Below are 18,239 nucleotides of genomic sequence, written 5' to 3' on the forward strand. Positions count from 1 at the left end.
CTAGTGCTACAAGTACTCTGGTTGAAATACCAAAATTAAAACATAAATAAATAAAACAAAAACCAAGAAAGCAACACCACATAGAACAAGAATAGGCAAGGTTTTGAACTTCAGTTGCTCCTTCCTATTAACCGAGGTACCACAGCTTGGTGTGTTGTGTAAACAGGTTACACACAGCACCTGTTCAACACCTCCCACTAAAGCAGTAAATCAAAACCAGGTGTTAAAGAAGAGATGCTTTTGAGGAAGGACATGTGGAAAGAACAGAGAAGAGATGAGTTTTGTGAGTTTTAATTTTTTATTTAAAAACAAAGAACAACACATGCCTAGACGAGGTGATCCTAGGACCCTAAGCATTGGCAAAAACCCCAAACCAAAAAGCAGCTTTGCAGCTTCACGTTCAATTTCTCCCCCCATATCATCAATACCGTGATGAAGCCTTTCAAGATCTAGAGAGCATGTACGAGTGTTCTGGTCACCAAGTCATAACAGCTCAGTTACTATGAAAAACCAGTAAAATAGTACACCGCAGCATGAGGAAACACGTTTCTGTATAGCACAGACAGCAGAGCACAGTACACAAGGGCCAGGGCTTTTAAACTTACCTTGCAGTGCCACTTCAGCTACATCACCTCAGTAGATACAATTTAGCGAACACTTCCACCCTGTGACAGCTACATATTTGTTATCACAAAGTTGTATGGTTGAAACAAAATAAAACTAAGGACTATTTTTTTTTGCAGGACAGAGGCAACATCAGAGGCAAAAACCTGTGCATTTTCAACTATGACATTTATTTTCTTCAGTCGGACGTCTGGTACATAAATACCTTCTTTAAATTTTAATAAACTGTTTGGATAAAAACAAATCATGGAAAGTTTATAAAGGTGGTCATTTCAGTCTCATTTTGAACTCCACCGCACAGTAAGTTTTACATTTAAGGCTTAAACAATTCAGTTAATCAAGTGAATTGCTAACATGCTACATTAATATTTACATCCACTCAAAATTATATAAAATACAAGCATTTTATTATTTGAGTTCAACAGTATTGCTTAGAATTACAAAATACAGCAATGTCTGAAATACTGAAGGTTTCATAAAAGCAGCAATTTTTCTCCCATTCCCAGTCTTCACTGTCCAGAAAATTACCAAAATATTTATCATGTAACATAAGCCACGGATCTAGAAGCATGACCATCAAGTCTTAAGACATAACTTAAACACAAATGAAAATTGGCAAATAAGCATGACATTGCTAAGAGTCCAATTATAAGTCTCTGTGCTCTATGTATTACAGTTTTTTTTTCTTCCAGTCAAAAAATAATAGTGTGTTTGGATAGAAATTCAGAAGGCAGACAGGCTTTGAGATGAATAGTGCTTCTGTCATTAACAGTGAAGAACCACTTTGGTGACTGATGAACACATTTATATTCATATTGAAAATCCAACCTGTAACATTGTGCAATTCTTCTTCATAGATCCATCACAACAAAAATCTCACATTTTCTATACGTGTAATTAAATACACGAGTTCTAAAAGCTACAGGTGAAGCTTCACCCTTTGAAATGTACACTCAGTTCAGTTTGTCACAGTAGAAACTGTGTGTACTTACTGGGGATGAATTTTGCTATAATTCAACTGAAAACTATTTAACCATTTTTGGTCCCCATGTGCAAAAAAAAAGTCTACATGAAGCATATTTTCCCTTCTCCCTTTCTTTCACTTGTGTCTCTATAGCAGTTTTTTTTTATTATTATTTTCTTAAGTGCATGACTTTTTTCAAGTAACTAGCCTATGAAAAATCTACAAACAGCTTAAAACATCAGGAAGAAATTCCAAGGAAAAGCATTTTCACAAAGATAACATTCTGCACTTTTTTTTTTTAAAGAGCATATAAAAAGAAATTGATAGGGTTCTCACATTTATCACTAAACAAAAAGAATTCCTGTTGTATTCAAAAGTAGTTTCTCAGCATATGCAAACTGTGCATCTTCCCTTTAGTATTATTCAGAATACATTAATTTAACCTATAAAAATACAGTATGGACAAGTTCTTCTCATTCCCTGACATATGAATTCACAATTTTGACACAAAAATTGTAAACTTATTACATTCAAAATACATTTCTTAAGTCTTTTAGAATTTAAGTTCTGAGGTGTCGGCAGTCGGAGCTCTTGGTATACAGCAGAAGTACATTATTGCAGAGCCTTTACACAGAAGTAGCTTACTACAGTTAGAGAAGCTTACTCTTCCCATATATTTCTGTTGCTACCAGGAGGAAAAGAAAGGCTTCCTGCTATGAAAGGTCTGTGTGAATGCGTTACTCAGATGAACAATTCGGCCCTGACTTCCAGTGCTACTTCGCTCCACAATCACACGTGGCATCTGAACAAGCTGAATGGGACTTTTTCCATCCTTTAATGCCTGAGTAAGGTTTAGTATCTAAAAGAGTAAAAGCAGGTGAGGTGAGGGCACAAGTTCATCTGTGGCTAACAGGCTTATAGGTTTAGCTGTCACTCATTTTATTCAATAACACAGTCTTCTACAGAATTGATTTATCAATTCCAAGTAGAAATACCTTATTCGTTAACATTGTGACACCCAATTGCTATTTGACTATCTTACTCTAATTATGTTAATACTCTTTCAATTTTTATAAAGTATTGTAGACAAATCTATAAGTAAATTACTACTTCTAAAGCTTCAGTACTCACTACCCTGATAATTTACTCCATGTTCAATGTTATCCTTACTGTAAACTACAGCAAGCATTCAAATTCAATTTTGCTGACATACTTGCATTAGCTGTAATCTCAACCCCTTCTTTTCCCCTCTGGCACAATGTCTGTTTCCTTGTGCAACCCACTGACCTTCTGTTCATTTCACACTTCCATGGCTGAAGAACCCTGACAGAAAATCCTTAGCATGGCTTAATGCAAATCGGCTCTTCTAGAAACTCCTCTTTTCACTCACATTTCCTAAGTTCTAAGGCAATCCTCCATAGGATTCCTAGGATCATAGGATCAGTTGCATAATTGCTATATTTTTGAGAATTGTTTTAAGCTGGGTTTGAAATTCTTCCCAGAATTTTTCCCCTGCTTCACAACATGCTTCTAATGACTTCCAGTTCCTCAGATTTAAAGTCACCTGAAGCCTGACATACAAAATACATTGCTCTTTATCATTCTTATGTTTATCTACTAGGTTCTTCTTTTTTAACAACGTATTTTAACAGGTATTTTAGTTAAGACTGCTTTGCAGAATAGCCAATTACTATCTTCTTTCATAATCAATCTAGTTATCTGACTTTTCTATAAGCTTACTTGAAACATACTTTGGTTTTTACACCAAAAGCAAGTCTAGATATCATTGCTAGAAGGCATCCTTTACACATTCTTGCAAAGGTAGAAAAGGTTTTTTTTAATTCTAAATTTTAAATTTTTAAATCCACTTCAAGAAAAACGTTGGAAGAAAGGGTCCACACTCAGCCTTTTTAGGAGATAATAAATTTAGACATCCTTAGCTAGATCTCTCTCAATTAGAGAGATTAGCTTTTTCCCTGTAGCATTTTCTTAAGTAACAGATTCCCTGTAGCCAATCGACTCATCACAAAAAAGCCACTTAACCCAGTTTAAGATGAATACTTCAGCATACTTCCACCAACTGCACAAACTTCTCCAAATAATTATTTCAGAAATAACTATTAATAATTAAATGGAATAAGGTTTGTTGGATTTTAGCTAGCACACACAACTAATGTTAACCAAGACTATGTTTAACTAAGAACAGTAGTCTTGTACAAGGCACTTCCTGGTATAGGAAAGAAGGTCAGATTAGGCCACTCCTGGAACTGTGAATGTCTGCCTTTAAAGTACCCATGTTGAATTTCAGAATACAGAAGTCAGTTTCAGTAAATTCAGGGCTAAAAGGAGTATTAATTCATCTAGTCCAATTCCCTTGTTTTCACAAATCACTGGCTTATGCCTAGCTTATTCTACAATGAATTACATTTAAGTTTTATTTAAAGCTTGTTTTCTAGCATGTCACACCAATTTTAAAGCAGCAAGGAGATGGAGAAAACCTCTTCTTCCCTTGCTTCAATTGTCACCAAATTTCTGACCTGGAAATACCTGAGTTACTTTGCTAATCACTGGTTCTGACATCTGCTAGGATGAAGAAATTCTATTACCTTATTTCTTCCTTGTAAGACATTAATGAAGTTAATCCTCCAAAATTAAGTCATATTTAGTAACATACCTAAATTCCCCACCATTTTTTTCCATGACTATTATGACTATTCTTTGGTGGATTGTTTTTTAAAATACCTTCTAAGCATATACAGGTATGTACATCTCCATTCCCTGCCCCAACCGCCCCCCAAAAACAAACAAACAAACAAACCTCCAATTAACATTTTAGAAAATCTGTTATAAAAGAAAAAAAAAAAACAACAAACAACAGTATGTGCTGTTGTCTTGAGTATATGCCAGTAAGAACAACCTCTAGAACGAAATTTAGTCTTAGATGAAAAGACCTTCAAGTGTCTTTCAAACATATAGGAGTTTGTGTCCCTCCCACCCCCAAGATACAAAAATTAACATCTGAGAAGTGACGACATATTAAATATGTAGATATTTTTTAAAATGCAGTCTTACCTGCCCCCTCATAACAGACATTTGGTTTTCAAAAGTAGCCTTGTCAAATCCTTTATCAGTCTTTGTTAAAAACAAAAAAGACACACTTACTATAGGAAATGACCCATTTGTTTTCAGCTATGCATTTGGCATGCAAATGAATCATATTCTTCTTATGCATGGTCATATTTGCCAAGACAATAAATTTCAGAAGAGTCCACTTATTGCAGAAAATTTGCATATATGAAAACGAACAATTTACTATATCATAAAAGTAGAATATATCAATACAATATTGATATAGAAAATAGAAAAGTAGAATATATCGATAAACACCACTTAAGCCAGCCTACCTATGTATTAAATGCCAGTGTTAAACTACTTGGACCCACACCCTTACTCTGCAAATGGAACACCACTTCCTCCTCCAGTTTTATTAAATCCTTCAAATTCTATTGGGTTTAACAGAAAACCCAGAGTCACTTTGACCGTAGATGAGTCAGATGCAAACATTAGTGCCAGCATTTCAGGATCTAGCTTTCAAATTACTGCTGCATTTTCATTAAGTTTGAAATTACATATTTTTTTCCACCCCGTTCAAGTGGAATAATCCAAATGATCATGAGGTACATTAGTGAATATTACAAGTTCTCTACCAAAACACAAAACTGTTTACAGAATGTTTCAGACAAGGAGATTCCATTACACATCAATATTGTTTCAGTTTCAGTATCTTTAAAATAAATTTGACAATATTTTCACTTGAAAACTCATTTAAAATAGCAATGGTCAAGATTTCAGTATCAGCTTTACACAATAAAAGTATGTAAAAGGTATACAGGTACTGTAAGTTATATTAAATGTAAGATTTCTTGGGCTGATACAGTTTAAGTGTATACACACTACAGAGGTATGTTAAATGGAATCGTTACAGACATTTGTGATATAAAAATTAACTAGCCTCAATTATGTGATACTTAAATATATAAAAACATAATTATGTTCTCAGATGGGCTGAATAATCACAATGGTGACAGTTTCCTCTAATTATATAAACCCATGCCAGTATTAAAGCTACTTCATGGCATACACAAGTTAAAATCATAACAAGAAAAAACAGCTAAGACTTGAAATGGAACAGTTCGGTACTTCACTAACGCCACATTCGGGGTACCCTACTCACCTTAAATAGCTCATGAAGATCTTCACAGAGATCCTGTACGAAGTTCATATCAGAGATGCGAGGAAGAACTAAGTCTCTGGTCTCCTGAGAGAAGGGAACTTGTGCTTGAGGAAGCCAAGCCCAGTGAAAGGGATCTAGACGTAGGTAAAACATATTTTCAGATTAACAACAGGCAAAAATTAAATTTTTCAATGCTTACCACTGCTGTGTTCCCTCCCAAAACTTACAGTAACACACACTTTTTCACAGCATTGCCTGTTACCACACATACCTCATCTGGATGCAATTACAAAAGCAGCTACTTAGCTTTTTTCCAAACAGTAAAAACATATTTTAAGTATTTAGTTTAAGCAATAACTAAATACTGTAAACAGAAGTAGAGACTTTCTCCTTGTGCAGTAATGCAGTTTCCTCTGGAATAAAATAACGGCTACAATCAGAAACCTATCAGATGTTCAGTTCATACTGAAGAACAAAGAAGTACCTATTTTTAACAGTCTTTTGTTTTTATTAAGATGTCTTTTTCTAAGTACACTGAGAGAAATATTCTGAACTTTTCACGTAGCTGCTATTAATCAGCTTTTTCAAGAGAAGGCAAGCATTGCTGTGTTTCCTCCTACCTTTAAGGGAAGGAGGCATTGCCATGTCTGCAGAATTGACTGTAGCAGAGACATACCTGGGACAGCAGCTATCGAGTATCAAGATGTCTAGGACTACACAGAGCTGTGAGTGGGGTAATTAGCTAGCCTTTTACCCATAAAACTAGCCCACACTTAAGTCATAATTACCTGTTTGGCTAATAGGTCAGACAAATAATTGTAAGCCCTGCCAGGCACTTCCCTCTAAACTCTAAGTAGTCAGAGATGTTTTCAGACGCAATCTAGAATTATTAGAAACGTCAATATCCAATCTGCTTGGCCATAGTATTAACTGGAGATTGCTAAGCTAAAGCTGAAGACAAGCAAAAACAACATGCAGATTGTCTGCTTATTCACTTATAACAGTACCCTTAAAATACTTTTGAAATAGAAAATTTGCATATCCTTACACTCAAGCCATTTTCTATGACATTAAGAGAAAAATGTGAGAAACACTTATTTTTTCAGTTCCACTACCAGTTTACACACTGTTCTAAGGGTTAAAAAAAACACATTAACAAGGATGGAACAAAACCACTGCAGAAATATAATTTGTTGATAACTTTCTGAAGTAAAGTATGCCATTATGTAAAGGTTCAATATATAACTACAGTGATGGGTTATAAAAGTAAGGAACTATGAAACCAGACTGCAAATACTTATTTAGAAGTTACTCTCCCAAAAATATTGAAGAATGCAATACTTACATGCCCTCCACTCATCAGGATGCTTAAAAGGAAATGCTAAGCCATTGTCAATTGCAGCAATTTTAATAGTAGATTCTTCAGTTACAGTCCACTGGATATCCTAGGGAAGGAATATTTTAAAGCGATGCTTGTGTGATTACAAAAATAGTGATATACAATAAAATACAAGATAATCACCACAGAAATAGCTGTAGAAATGTACTTCAGAAACAGCAGACAGTTTTATTACTATAGTTCAAACTAGAAAAGAAAAAAGAACAAAAATAACTTCCAGCAGTGCTCTGTTCAGACTAGTCTAATCCAAATAGCGTTTCCATTCACTTTGCCTAGAATAATTTGCAGTATCAGATTTCTTAGGACTATGTACCAGAATTAAAGCCATTTACTTAATCCCAGGCAAAATCAAGATACAGAACAATTCAGAGTGTTTCAGAGTATTTTCTTACCTTATCTGACAGATCAGGCCCATCATCTTGTTTTTCATACCTGACTAACCAGTTATCATTACCTCTGTCTTTAAACAAGAAAATGCATGTCACAACATGTAATTTACAAAGTAATCAGCATCTAAAATTATATAAAAAGACTAATATTGTAAACTGACGATTTACCAAAGGAGTCAGGCAAAACTGTTCACCTCCACCCACTCCCCCTCCCCCAAATCAACAAGTCTTACCTTTAATAAAACCTTTAAGGTAACTGATTTCCTGGAATGACTGAAAATTTACCAAGCATTCTTAACTATATATTACTTCTTTAGGCTCCCTAACTGGGTGAATATACAGTAAAACATCAATAAAGAAATATCCTTGAGTGCTGGCATGCCTGAAGAACACTACAGATGCACAGCTCAGGTGAAGCAACAAAGGAAACACTTCAATAAAACTGCCTTTGCATTTTAGAGCAAAAATAAATCACCCACAAAGTCAAAAGATGAATCTCAGCTGCTGAGTGAAAGAAACATGAACCCAGGAGAACACAGACACATTGCAGCTGTACTTCAGTGCCTGGTCACAATGAATACAAAGCATTTTGCACTGATGTGAAAGTGTGCTGTTAATGGCATCCAACTTAGCATAAATAAAAGGAATGGTAGTTGTGGCTTCTCTTATCCTGAAACCCCACCATCCCTTAACCTAATTTGGGGAAACAGCTAGTTAATAGCCTACTGACATAAATGAAGTATCATGAAAGAAGTATTTGTTTTTCAATTCTTAAATAAAAAATATTGTTTGGATATAGTCATTCTAATATTTAATGTTGATCCAACACAAAGTTGTTTGGATTTCATCATATTCTAATATGTAATGTTTGCATCTGAAGTTCTGTGGTTTTGAAGAAGTTTTAAATGCAGCATTCTGGCCTTCACTTGCAAGACAAACATTTGAAATGCGTTAAAGCCTTCATTGATAGCTTTCAGTCAGCATTATTTACAATTTCTGTATCAAGAGGATAGGGACATACTGCAGGACACTATGATACCTGTATTTCTGATGACATAATCTAAGATAACCAATCTTTCAAACTGTGACTGGAATTCTTTCCGTGTGTTTTCAGGTAAAGGATCAGTTTCAAACTTCCTGAGCCAGTAGTCAGCTTCCTTATATCCTTCAACAAACAGCTGGAAGGAGCCAACCTGAAACATTAATGAACTGTATTTGGAAAACACTCCCACATAGGCCCATTTAAATAATTTTAACATTAACAGAAAAATTGAAGGGATATCCTTTTAAAGTATATAACACTAGAAATATTACACAGAACCACCTAAGCAGGAGTGATATACATATAAAAAAAAAAAAAGATTAAGTGTTCTCTTTTTCACTCCTAAATTCTAAAAAAGACTTCTGTCCTTAGTATTTTTTTTTTTGTTGTTTGGTTTGTTTGTTAATGTGTTTTTAAGTACTCACTGAGTTTACCATGAACAAAATGTAGCCAGAAAGATCAACATAAATGAACCTCTGGTATTATGAGCAATATTTCAAGAAAAGAGGAAGAAATACAGTCTATTCTCTTTCATTGGGAATACTTGGTTTATTAGTTCACGGGAAACTCACCAAAATTTACAGCAGAAAATTCTTCCTCTCTGAAAAGCGTTTATGTTCATTGATGAGACCAGCAGCTTTAGTTATTTTTTTCCAAGACAGATACTTTTTGCATGAAAATTGGTGAAATACATTTCCCAAGAGTCCAGGGAAGAAAACTACAGGTGGAATAGACTCCATATATGTGGGCAACAGCAAAGATGCTCAAGATTAAAATTCAAAAGAGGGATTATATTTGAGACATAAAACACAGAGAGATGCACACATGCTGAGATGTGGATGAATATACAGTGTGTCAAGTAACCATGCTGATACCAGCTTGTATAACGTGTCACATGAATCAAAATTGCTGGAAATGACAAGTACCAAAGCTGTGCATAATCTGTGTTTTAAAAGATTAGGAGTAGACACTGTGGTGAGATTCTGGGGATACAAGAAAGATGTGAGGTTTTTGTCATGAAGTAATGGACACAAGAAGGAAGGTAGGATGAACGTAACAATAGGATACCTAAAAGAAGAAAACAAATAGAAGGGGGAGAACGATTTAGGAAATATGAAAGAAATAGATAACTATCAATGGGAGAAACAATTACACAATATAAAAAAAAAAGACACTGAAGGGAATATCACTATGCACTCAAGAAAAGCAGAAAGTACAGTATTTTAATGTGCTTTTCTCCTCCAACAGAAAAACTAGACTGCAAACTGGTATAAAAATTGGCTGGATCATAAATATAGTCTAAGAAAAGAAACAATGTAATACTGGTCAGGTTTTGCCTAGTAACAGTTATATCAACCATCAATCTTTCAGAAATAGTTTTTTAAATAGGCAACAAGGTTTTTCTTCTACTCTTTAAGGGTTTTTTATTATTCAAGGTTTTGTATGATTAAGCACAGATCACTTATCTTTAATCTTACCTTAGGAGGTAGTCCAATTCGATTAAATTTTTTACCAACTTTTGGCACTTTCTCTAAAGCATATTTTTTTCCTCTTGACTTTGCACGATCTATTGCACTGTAATTAAAGGTCTCACTGACAAGCCAGACAACCTTAAAATATGAAAACATCCATTACAAATGATAAAAACACAGCACAGTTCTTTATCGTTTTCTTTATAGATTAACAGAAAATTTTATGCTCAGTTGCCAAGAAAACAAGAAGGAAGCATCAGGCATTTCTAACAGGCAAGTTTAATAGGAAAAGGTGAATATTTGCTATTTTACATATCCCAAACAGAAATGTGATGAAACACATTTAAATTGGAATCTTTATATGCTGCTATTTGCAATCCTGATGTTTCACACCAAATCACTAAGCACAAAAATACAAGAAAATACTAAAAGCTAAAGTAACTCAAAAAAAAAAAAAAAAAGAATTAAGCTCTCAGACTTACCCTGTAAAACAAAAAACATACAGCCACTGTCTGTTTTCATACACTTACTGTATCATACAGTCACTTCTATGCTAAACCACTGTACACTAGGACTTAAAATAGTTTGTAACTGACTCAGGGCTAAAGCATGATACACAAAGATGTCTTCACAACCACAGTCCAGAGACCGACACAACTGTGACCGTATATTTGCATTCAATAATTTATATATTTGAACTTTTACCTTAGTTTTGGGTACAACTCCTAGCCCCAGCTTGTCATCTACAAGATAGGCACCAGCTTCAGAGAGATATCCCTGATTTGGAACGAGGCAGCCTCTGCCAAAGCAGCAAGGACAACAAATCTTGTGAAAATATTTGGTCCATTTTGGATTTAGATGTCCATAAGGCTCTTCAGATTTTGGTTTGAATACTCCAATAGTTTTCTAGGATAAATAATATAAAACTAAACTAAGAATGCTTTAAGTTGCAAAATATTAACCAATACTTTCAGTTAAATAGCTTTCAAAATAATTTTAAACACTAAACATTGCATTTTACAATTGCTATTTTTAGATAACATCATAAAACTATATCTAAAAAAAAATATAAAAAACAATATAAATCTAATAAATAAAAAGATGATAATAATAGATCTAATAAAAGATGTATCAAATAGATGCGTCACCAAAGGCTTTTCTAGAAGTAGCACAAATTCAAATTAAACTCTTTATAACAGAAAATCAAAAATAGCTAACATTTACTAGTTTTACAAAATTAAAAAGCCTTTAGGCCTTTTAGAATAAAAAAGAGCTTTTAAGAGTAGCTTCAAAAAGCAGTTTCAGTCTGATTGATTGATTAGACATTCCAGATTGATTAGATATTCCAGACAGAGACAAAATGGTTCCAGGAAAGCAACAAATATACAGAATGCAAATAATCAATTTTTATATTTTGTATTCATTTTATTTATTGCTTTTAGTTAGAATAGATCAAAATAAAAAACTGCACTTTGCAATTCCAAAGAGTGGTGTAATTTACTACTGCTGTAGATTCCTTGACTCGATGCTGACAATTCATACCATCAGCCACTATTTTCATTGGAGACACTGAGAAAAAAAGCTTAAAATTACTCAAAGTTGTGTGTCCAATTTTGGACATTATGCTTCAAAAAATCTGTGGACTAACTAGAGAAAATTGAAAAAAACAATGAGCATAAGCAGAAAAACGTGAATAATGAAAGATTGTATGAACTGAGATTGTTTAGTCTAAAAAACAGAGAATGGGACACAAAATGAACCATGCAACAGCTTGCTATAGAGAAACGAACAACAACACATCTACTGTTAATGAAACAAGAAATCATACATGTACGCTTAAAACCCAGCAGATAAAATACAAATAAAAACTCTTTTGAACCAGACTGGAACAAAATTCTGGGTTGTGCTGTCTCCGAAACAGGATGCCGCTAAGAACAGGTTAGCTATGCATTCATCAGGAATCCTGTTAATGCCTGTGCTGTAAAGCAGGATTGTCTTAAAGAGGTGATTTCTCAAGGTGCCTCCTACACGACTTTATATTTGTTAACCTCAAACTGCAAGATTACTATTACACTGAAATGTATATAACCTTCCAATTATGTGTGATAAACTCTAGCCTGATGGTCCTACATGTATCTAATAAATATTGAAAACAACCATTTAAAATATTTTCACATATTAATTTTTCTGAATCTTTACAAAAAAAGTGACTCTCCCAATAAGTCAAACATTGATGGTAGCCGTACCACAGTTTTCATAGCTGTTTTACACTACAAGCCATAAATAAGTTTGCTGGCTGTCAGAAACTAGCATCCTTCTGCATGAACTGCCTGTTCTGCTAGATTACAGAGATGAACCAGCTAGTTGTTCTGGACCTGCCTTTAATCCTTCTTTGGACAAGATTAGCTACAGGGAATTTGCTTCATTGCATTTGTAAACAGAGTACACCAGCCACGAGTACAGCACCTGTCCTGTCCATCCGGTTGGATTCATCCCATCAACTACCAGAATAAAGAAGTTATAAAATATCACTATTTGCATTCATCCTATAAAATAAGCTTCCTATCAAGAGGAAACAAAGTGACAAAAGTTCCCTTACGCTTACAACATGCTGCTATCTGTGATTCGAAGAATACCTTCAGAATCACAAGCAAATTCTATGCAAGGAACCACTTACTATTCAATTTAGGCCTCCACAAAAGGCTTTTATGTTTACAATAAGCATTCTCTGTAACGCGACAGTGTGAGATGCAAACCTATGTTCTCTGCACAGAATACATCAGTAATTGGCCTTTTAAAAAAGTCACAATGCTTTGGAAACTGAATGTACTTGGTATACTACTTTAGTCAAAACCCCAGCGTTAGGTTTAGAAATGTTAAGAAGCTATTTAACTATTCCCGGTGAATCACAGGTACCTGCCTGCTCAAAACAAAGCTGGCAGCTTTTTGTTTCCCAGAGACACAGCGGTGTACGTGGTAGTATATGCCAAGCCATTCATATCTCCTTTCTGAGTCACTCTCTGGGTAACACTTCCCGCAAATTGAAGGCTCCAAGAAGGAGCTTAGCTCGTTCCAGTGCTCGCCTGGACCACACTGTGCTGTAGCATCAAATCTAGGCATGTTTTTGAAGTTTTCCCTGAAGTAAGAGCCACTGCTGTTGAGAACCAAAGTAAAACCAGACAGCTCAGTAAGTAGATAGCCCAGCAGGCCAGCCTTCATTGTGCAAGCCAAAACCAATTTCTAGACAGGCTCCATTGACATTCCCAGTTAGCTAAGAGGTGAACGGTCAGAAACACCTTGCAGAAGAGTTTGTGTTTGCAGCAGACAATCTATTTTTCTTTCCTGGTTACACAGTAAGCAACAAATGCAGAAATATTCATCATTTCAGCAGGAGTGCTGCTGAAGTACTGAACTGCTGCTTATCAGCATACAACTATGCCAATAAAATACACAAAGGTGATCATTTTAATTAGACAATTTTAGTTTTATATTTCTGGAAGAATCAAATCAGTAAGATGACCTAGTGGCAACGTCTTAGCTCTAACCTGGTATTAGCATGGGTAAACACTGCAGAAGCTGACCAGTAAGAAGGCTGAGTGCGTCTTTTAATAAGCTCTTTCCCACATAACGAGAAGATTACTCAAGAAGAGTAGGAGAAAGCAAGTCACAAAACTGGTCTGAAGTAGGATGATGCAACACTCTGTCAAACAGGATATGAAATCCATTCTACAAATGGGATCCATTCTAGTCACAGTAGTGGCAAAATGATTTTTTTTAATCAGACCTTTAATATGGAGAACAAATTTAGATAAGGTTTAAGCGCAAAAAGAACAAAAGCAAAATTCAAAGCAAGGTAGGAATTCAGTATTATTCTCAGTCATGCTAGTAAATACTTTCATATTTTGCAATGAAAGCTTTCTGGCCTCCCTAAAAAAAAAAATCACTGATTTTTTAGTTTATGTTTTCACTTCTCTTAGACGCATTCAAACCAATGACCTGCATGAAGTGGGGAGAGGCAAGCACGTCACTGCTGGGAACAAAATCAACACTTCACTGCAAAACAGAAATGAAACCAATAGAATCACCATGGAAGAAATAAAGAAAAAAGGTGCTCCATCTTAAACACTATGGTTACAAAAACAATGCTTACTTTCTCATTAGCCCCTGGACACTGTGAGCCTCAAGCATCTGCTGGTCAAAGAGCCTGATCTAGAACATGCAGTTCTTGGATTTTCTAGAGGTAGTTCTATCACTTTACATTAGAAATTAATTTAGAATGAGAACACAACATAAATTATTCACATATTTATTTGAATTAAGCTAGGTAATCACTGCCTCAAAAGTGTAAATGCCATCATCAGAAATCTGGCATTAAAACAAGCTGGACATCTACGAAAAGTAGGTGGCAGAACAGGAATATATTCTGTACTGACCAATAATGTGAATAAAGGTTAAAACAGAAATTAAGCTAAACCCTAGACAAATGGGAAATGACCTTTTTGGAGATGCAGGAAATAATCTTGAAGGTGTTCTGAAAACCTTGAAACTTGAAGTGTTACAGCTTCCATGCCTACCTCACATAGGATCTTCAGAATTAACAAACATCTGCGTCTATCTAAGACCAAAGATTGTTCATGGAACTTAAAATTGGATACAACAAATCATCAAAGGTGTAGGGAACGGTCTTTTTGGTATTTGCTGAAAATGTTTTGGAGTCCTCCACTTTTTGGAACAGGTCCATAAGCAAAGTATTTCTGATTTAAAGAAAACAGTGTCAAAGTATGTCTGAAGTGTGAAGAAATATGTCATCTTATTAAAGAATTCTACCCAAAAGTTACTTTTCAAGCAATCTATTCAGGTAACTAACGTCTTTGTCTCACAGTAACCTTAGGATACCTCTTCGATGTTATCGTATCTATTTAAGGTACCATCTAGTACTAAGGGAAAGAAAAGGAAACAAAAACTACCAAGTTAAGATTTAGCAGACAAATACAAGTAAAAAGGCAGTTTTGGTTGTATCACTCATCTTGACTGTCTACCAATCACATAGGAGCAAAGAGAAAAAAACATCCTAAATAAAAGACAATTAATTTTGGTATACCATAAAGTATTAAGGATTTTAGGTAAAAGGCTTTCAATTCAAAAGGAATTTATAAGTTTCATTTTAAAATTAGTTGTTAGAGTCTCTGAATTTGAAGTATTTTGCTCACCCCTTTTGGGTCCTTAGCAAAGTAGCTCCCACTGGACCCTTGAGAGATTCTTTCTGGGAAAACTCCACACTCTATAGCTTGCTCTGCTCTCAGAATGATTTCTGCAAATTCTGGATCATCCAAAAACGTATTCATATCAACAGCGTGTCCTGTGTGCCCTGAAAAAATAAGGAAATAAGCAATTTTAAGTGCAATTTACACTAAGAATGAATAACAACAGAAGTAAACACATAGAAGAACTAGTAACTTTCCCTGCTAATGCCTTGTCAATAGCAGGCTGAAAAATCCAGCCCACTAAATCAGTGCAAGCTTGCCCACTGATTTACCCACATCCAATAAACTTCAGCCAGATCTACAACACTTTTACAACGTTTGAGACTACCCCTGCAAAGTGTTTATACTTTCCAATGATTTTTTAAAGATTTATTTACAGAATTAAGCCTAAAAAAAAAAGGAGACAAAAATCAAAAACACCCATAAAAATGGGTGTTTGAATGAATGAATGAATGCACTAAAGATTTATGTATTGCTTTTATTAAGATTTGTAGAAACAGCTAACAAAGTGAACTTGTCCATTACCCACTGTTAGAATGGTATCACATTATTCAGCTCACAGCTTGGCTAGCATGTTCGCTAACTGCTCCTAAGACACAATGCTATTCACATAGCAGTATGCTACACCTAGAGCTGACAAGTGGTATCCACATCCCAGGCATGCACAGCATGCCATCACCATTCCAGCATTAAAGCACCACTGCCTACTTGTACGACTTCTTCGCACACCGACTAAAAGATCAGCTCTACAAAGATACGAGACATTTAGAAAGTTAACTGGAAAAGCAGTTGGCAGGTGTTAGAACTTGCATTACTCTTCAAACTTTTTCCACTTTTTTTGGGTGCAAGTTTTTAAACTGAAGATTTCTGCAACATATCTTTAGGCTAGCTTTCTCAGAATTCAGTTTTTAATTCCTTGACATTAACTCCAGAACCTATAACCATAAAAATCCTTACTGTCTCGGGGAATATATTCTTCAGTCACGTGTTTTCTTAAATTAAATATAACTGCAGGAAGAATGTATTAAATGAAAATTTTTTAAAAAAATGTTATGCTGTATGCTCAAGATAAAAATATTTGAAACAGGATTTGTTCGTGTTGCTACTGTGCTACTAGAAAGCCATCACTACGGCGACGGGGGCGTACAAAAACATATGGCTGAAAGCAAGGACATCGGCAGTTTTAAGAAGTTTCCTTTCAGTTTACCAATAGTCCCCAAATGAAAATAAGCAGCTTGACTTGGAACCGGTGTCTATTGAAAGTGGGAGGGTCTTCCAAGTTGGTTTCCTTCTTCAAAGATTAAAATAATCAAATTTTCCACTGTGAAAACACGTAACAGTCACTTTTTGTTTCTAGTACAGTCTCTGAACTGAAGAGTTGTTGAGTGTTCAAGGTTCTTCTTGCAACAGCTGTGAAAATGACTCTTTCCAGTAACCCCCAACTGGGAGACCAGGGCTCACCCCCACAGGCTAACTGTCCAGCTAACTTGCCTCAAGTTAGTTCACACGAGGTCTGAGGCTGTGAAGCTGCTGTATTTGAATAAAGACATCCCAATGACACTTGGGTGACAACCCTTGTGTACACTTCAACCTGCTCCTCCATCAAGTTAGCAATGACATAAGCTAAACCAATATATTTTGTCAGTGTAGCATGACAGTTCCTGTAATACTAAACTTGTTTTATACTCTTAACATTAGTAAGGTAGTCCCTTCAACCAATCTTTTCCTATGCATGTTCTGACCATAACTGTATTATGAGAACAGTCTCGGTGTTGTAATAATAACCACGAATAACATCTGGTGCATTTGTTCCACGTGACCCAGGGAACAGCAGGAAAGACTCCTGTACCTTCAGGTGTCTGACAGGCAGAAAAGGCGAGGACAGGGAAACGAGACTGAGAGAAACGATGCTGATGTAAGATTTTCTTACATGGTCTCGGGTGGATCTCAAGAGCTCTGCATTCACCATCCTTACTGCCCCAGCAGGGCAAGGCACATGCCTCTTGTATCCACTGCGAAATGTTAAGTACTGTTTTTTTCTTGTTTTCCTTATGGTTAAACACAGGATGCTAGCAAAAACTCCCTATGGCTACCCAAAGGAAAGTTACTAGCATAGCTTTTTTTGCTCAAATTGGTGGGGAAGGGTTAGTTGGTTGCTTTTAAAACGAACTGTTCTTCCAAAACAAACTTTCTTTTTACTCCTGTCTCAGGCAAGAAATCCTATAGTATGATTAGGACAACACATCCTGGTCAGGGCCACAAACCCCTCTCCGAAGAGCTAACCCCGAGGTGTCCATCTGCTTGCAGAGCCGTCGGGAAGCTGAGAGCTCGGAAGCCGGAGGAGAGGCAGCAGGCAGCGGCTGTGCAGGTTATCCCCAGCACCTCACCCCGCACAGCAGCCGTGCTCGTTGTGCTTCTCGGTTTCATAACCGAGCCCGCCCGTTTCGGGGCTTTTAACCCCGACCCCCTCCCTCTGCGAGGTGAGATCCGGAGACAGGGCAAGACAAACGCCGGGCAGGTCCCGCAGCCCCGCCGGGTGCCGGCACCTACCTGCGGCGCGGCGCGGCTCCCTGCCCCAGGAGGGCCGCAGCAGGGGCTCCTCCTCGCCATCCCCCTCGGCGCCTTCCTCCTCCTCCTCCTCCTCCTCGTCGTCGTCGTCGTCATCCTCCCGCGGCTCCCCGCTCAGCCTGACGGCCCCGCCGGGCGCTGCTCTGCCTAGGGCCGGCGGCCCGGCGGGAGGCGGCGGCTCGGCGAGGCGCAGCAGCGGCTCCTCGGGCTCCGCCATGAGGGGACGGGGACGGGGGAGGCGCCGCCGGGCTCAGGCCCCTCCGCCGCGCCCCATGGCGGCCTC

At 36.6% G+C, this 18,239-nt stretch overlaps 1 protein-coding gene across 1 annotated transcript; it reads right to left on the bottom strand.

Moving 5' to 3' along the window:
• Positions 1-768: 768 nt before the first annotated feature.
• Positions 769-18,173, bottom strand: PI4K2B (phosphatidylinositol 4-kinase type 2 beta; the record flags this gene model as incomplete). The annotated part of the gene is made up of 10 exons (XM_084286531.1): positions 769-2,447; positions 4,661-4,720; positions 5,823-5,956; positions 7,168-7,267; positions 7,614-7,681; positions 8,650-8,803; positions 10,131-10,262; positions 10,830-11,030; positions 15,335-15,492; positions 17,939-18,173. The coding sequence occupies 10 exons, from the start codon at positions 18,171-18,173 to the stop codon at positions 2,274-2,276; spliced, it is 1,416 nt and encodes a 471-aa protein (XP_084142657.1). The 3' UTR covers positions 769-2,273.
• Positions 18,174-18,239: the final 66 nt, after the last annotated feature.

Source organism: Netta rufina, assembly GCF_964035555.1.
Source record: "Netta rufina genome assembly, chromosome: 4".
NCBI lineage: Eukaryota > Metazoa > Chordata > Aves > Anseriformes > Anatidae > Netta > Netta rufina.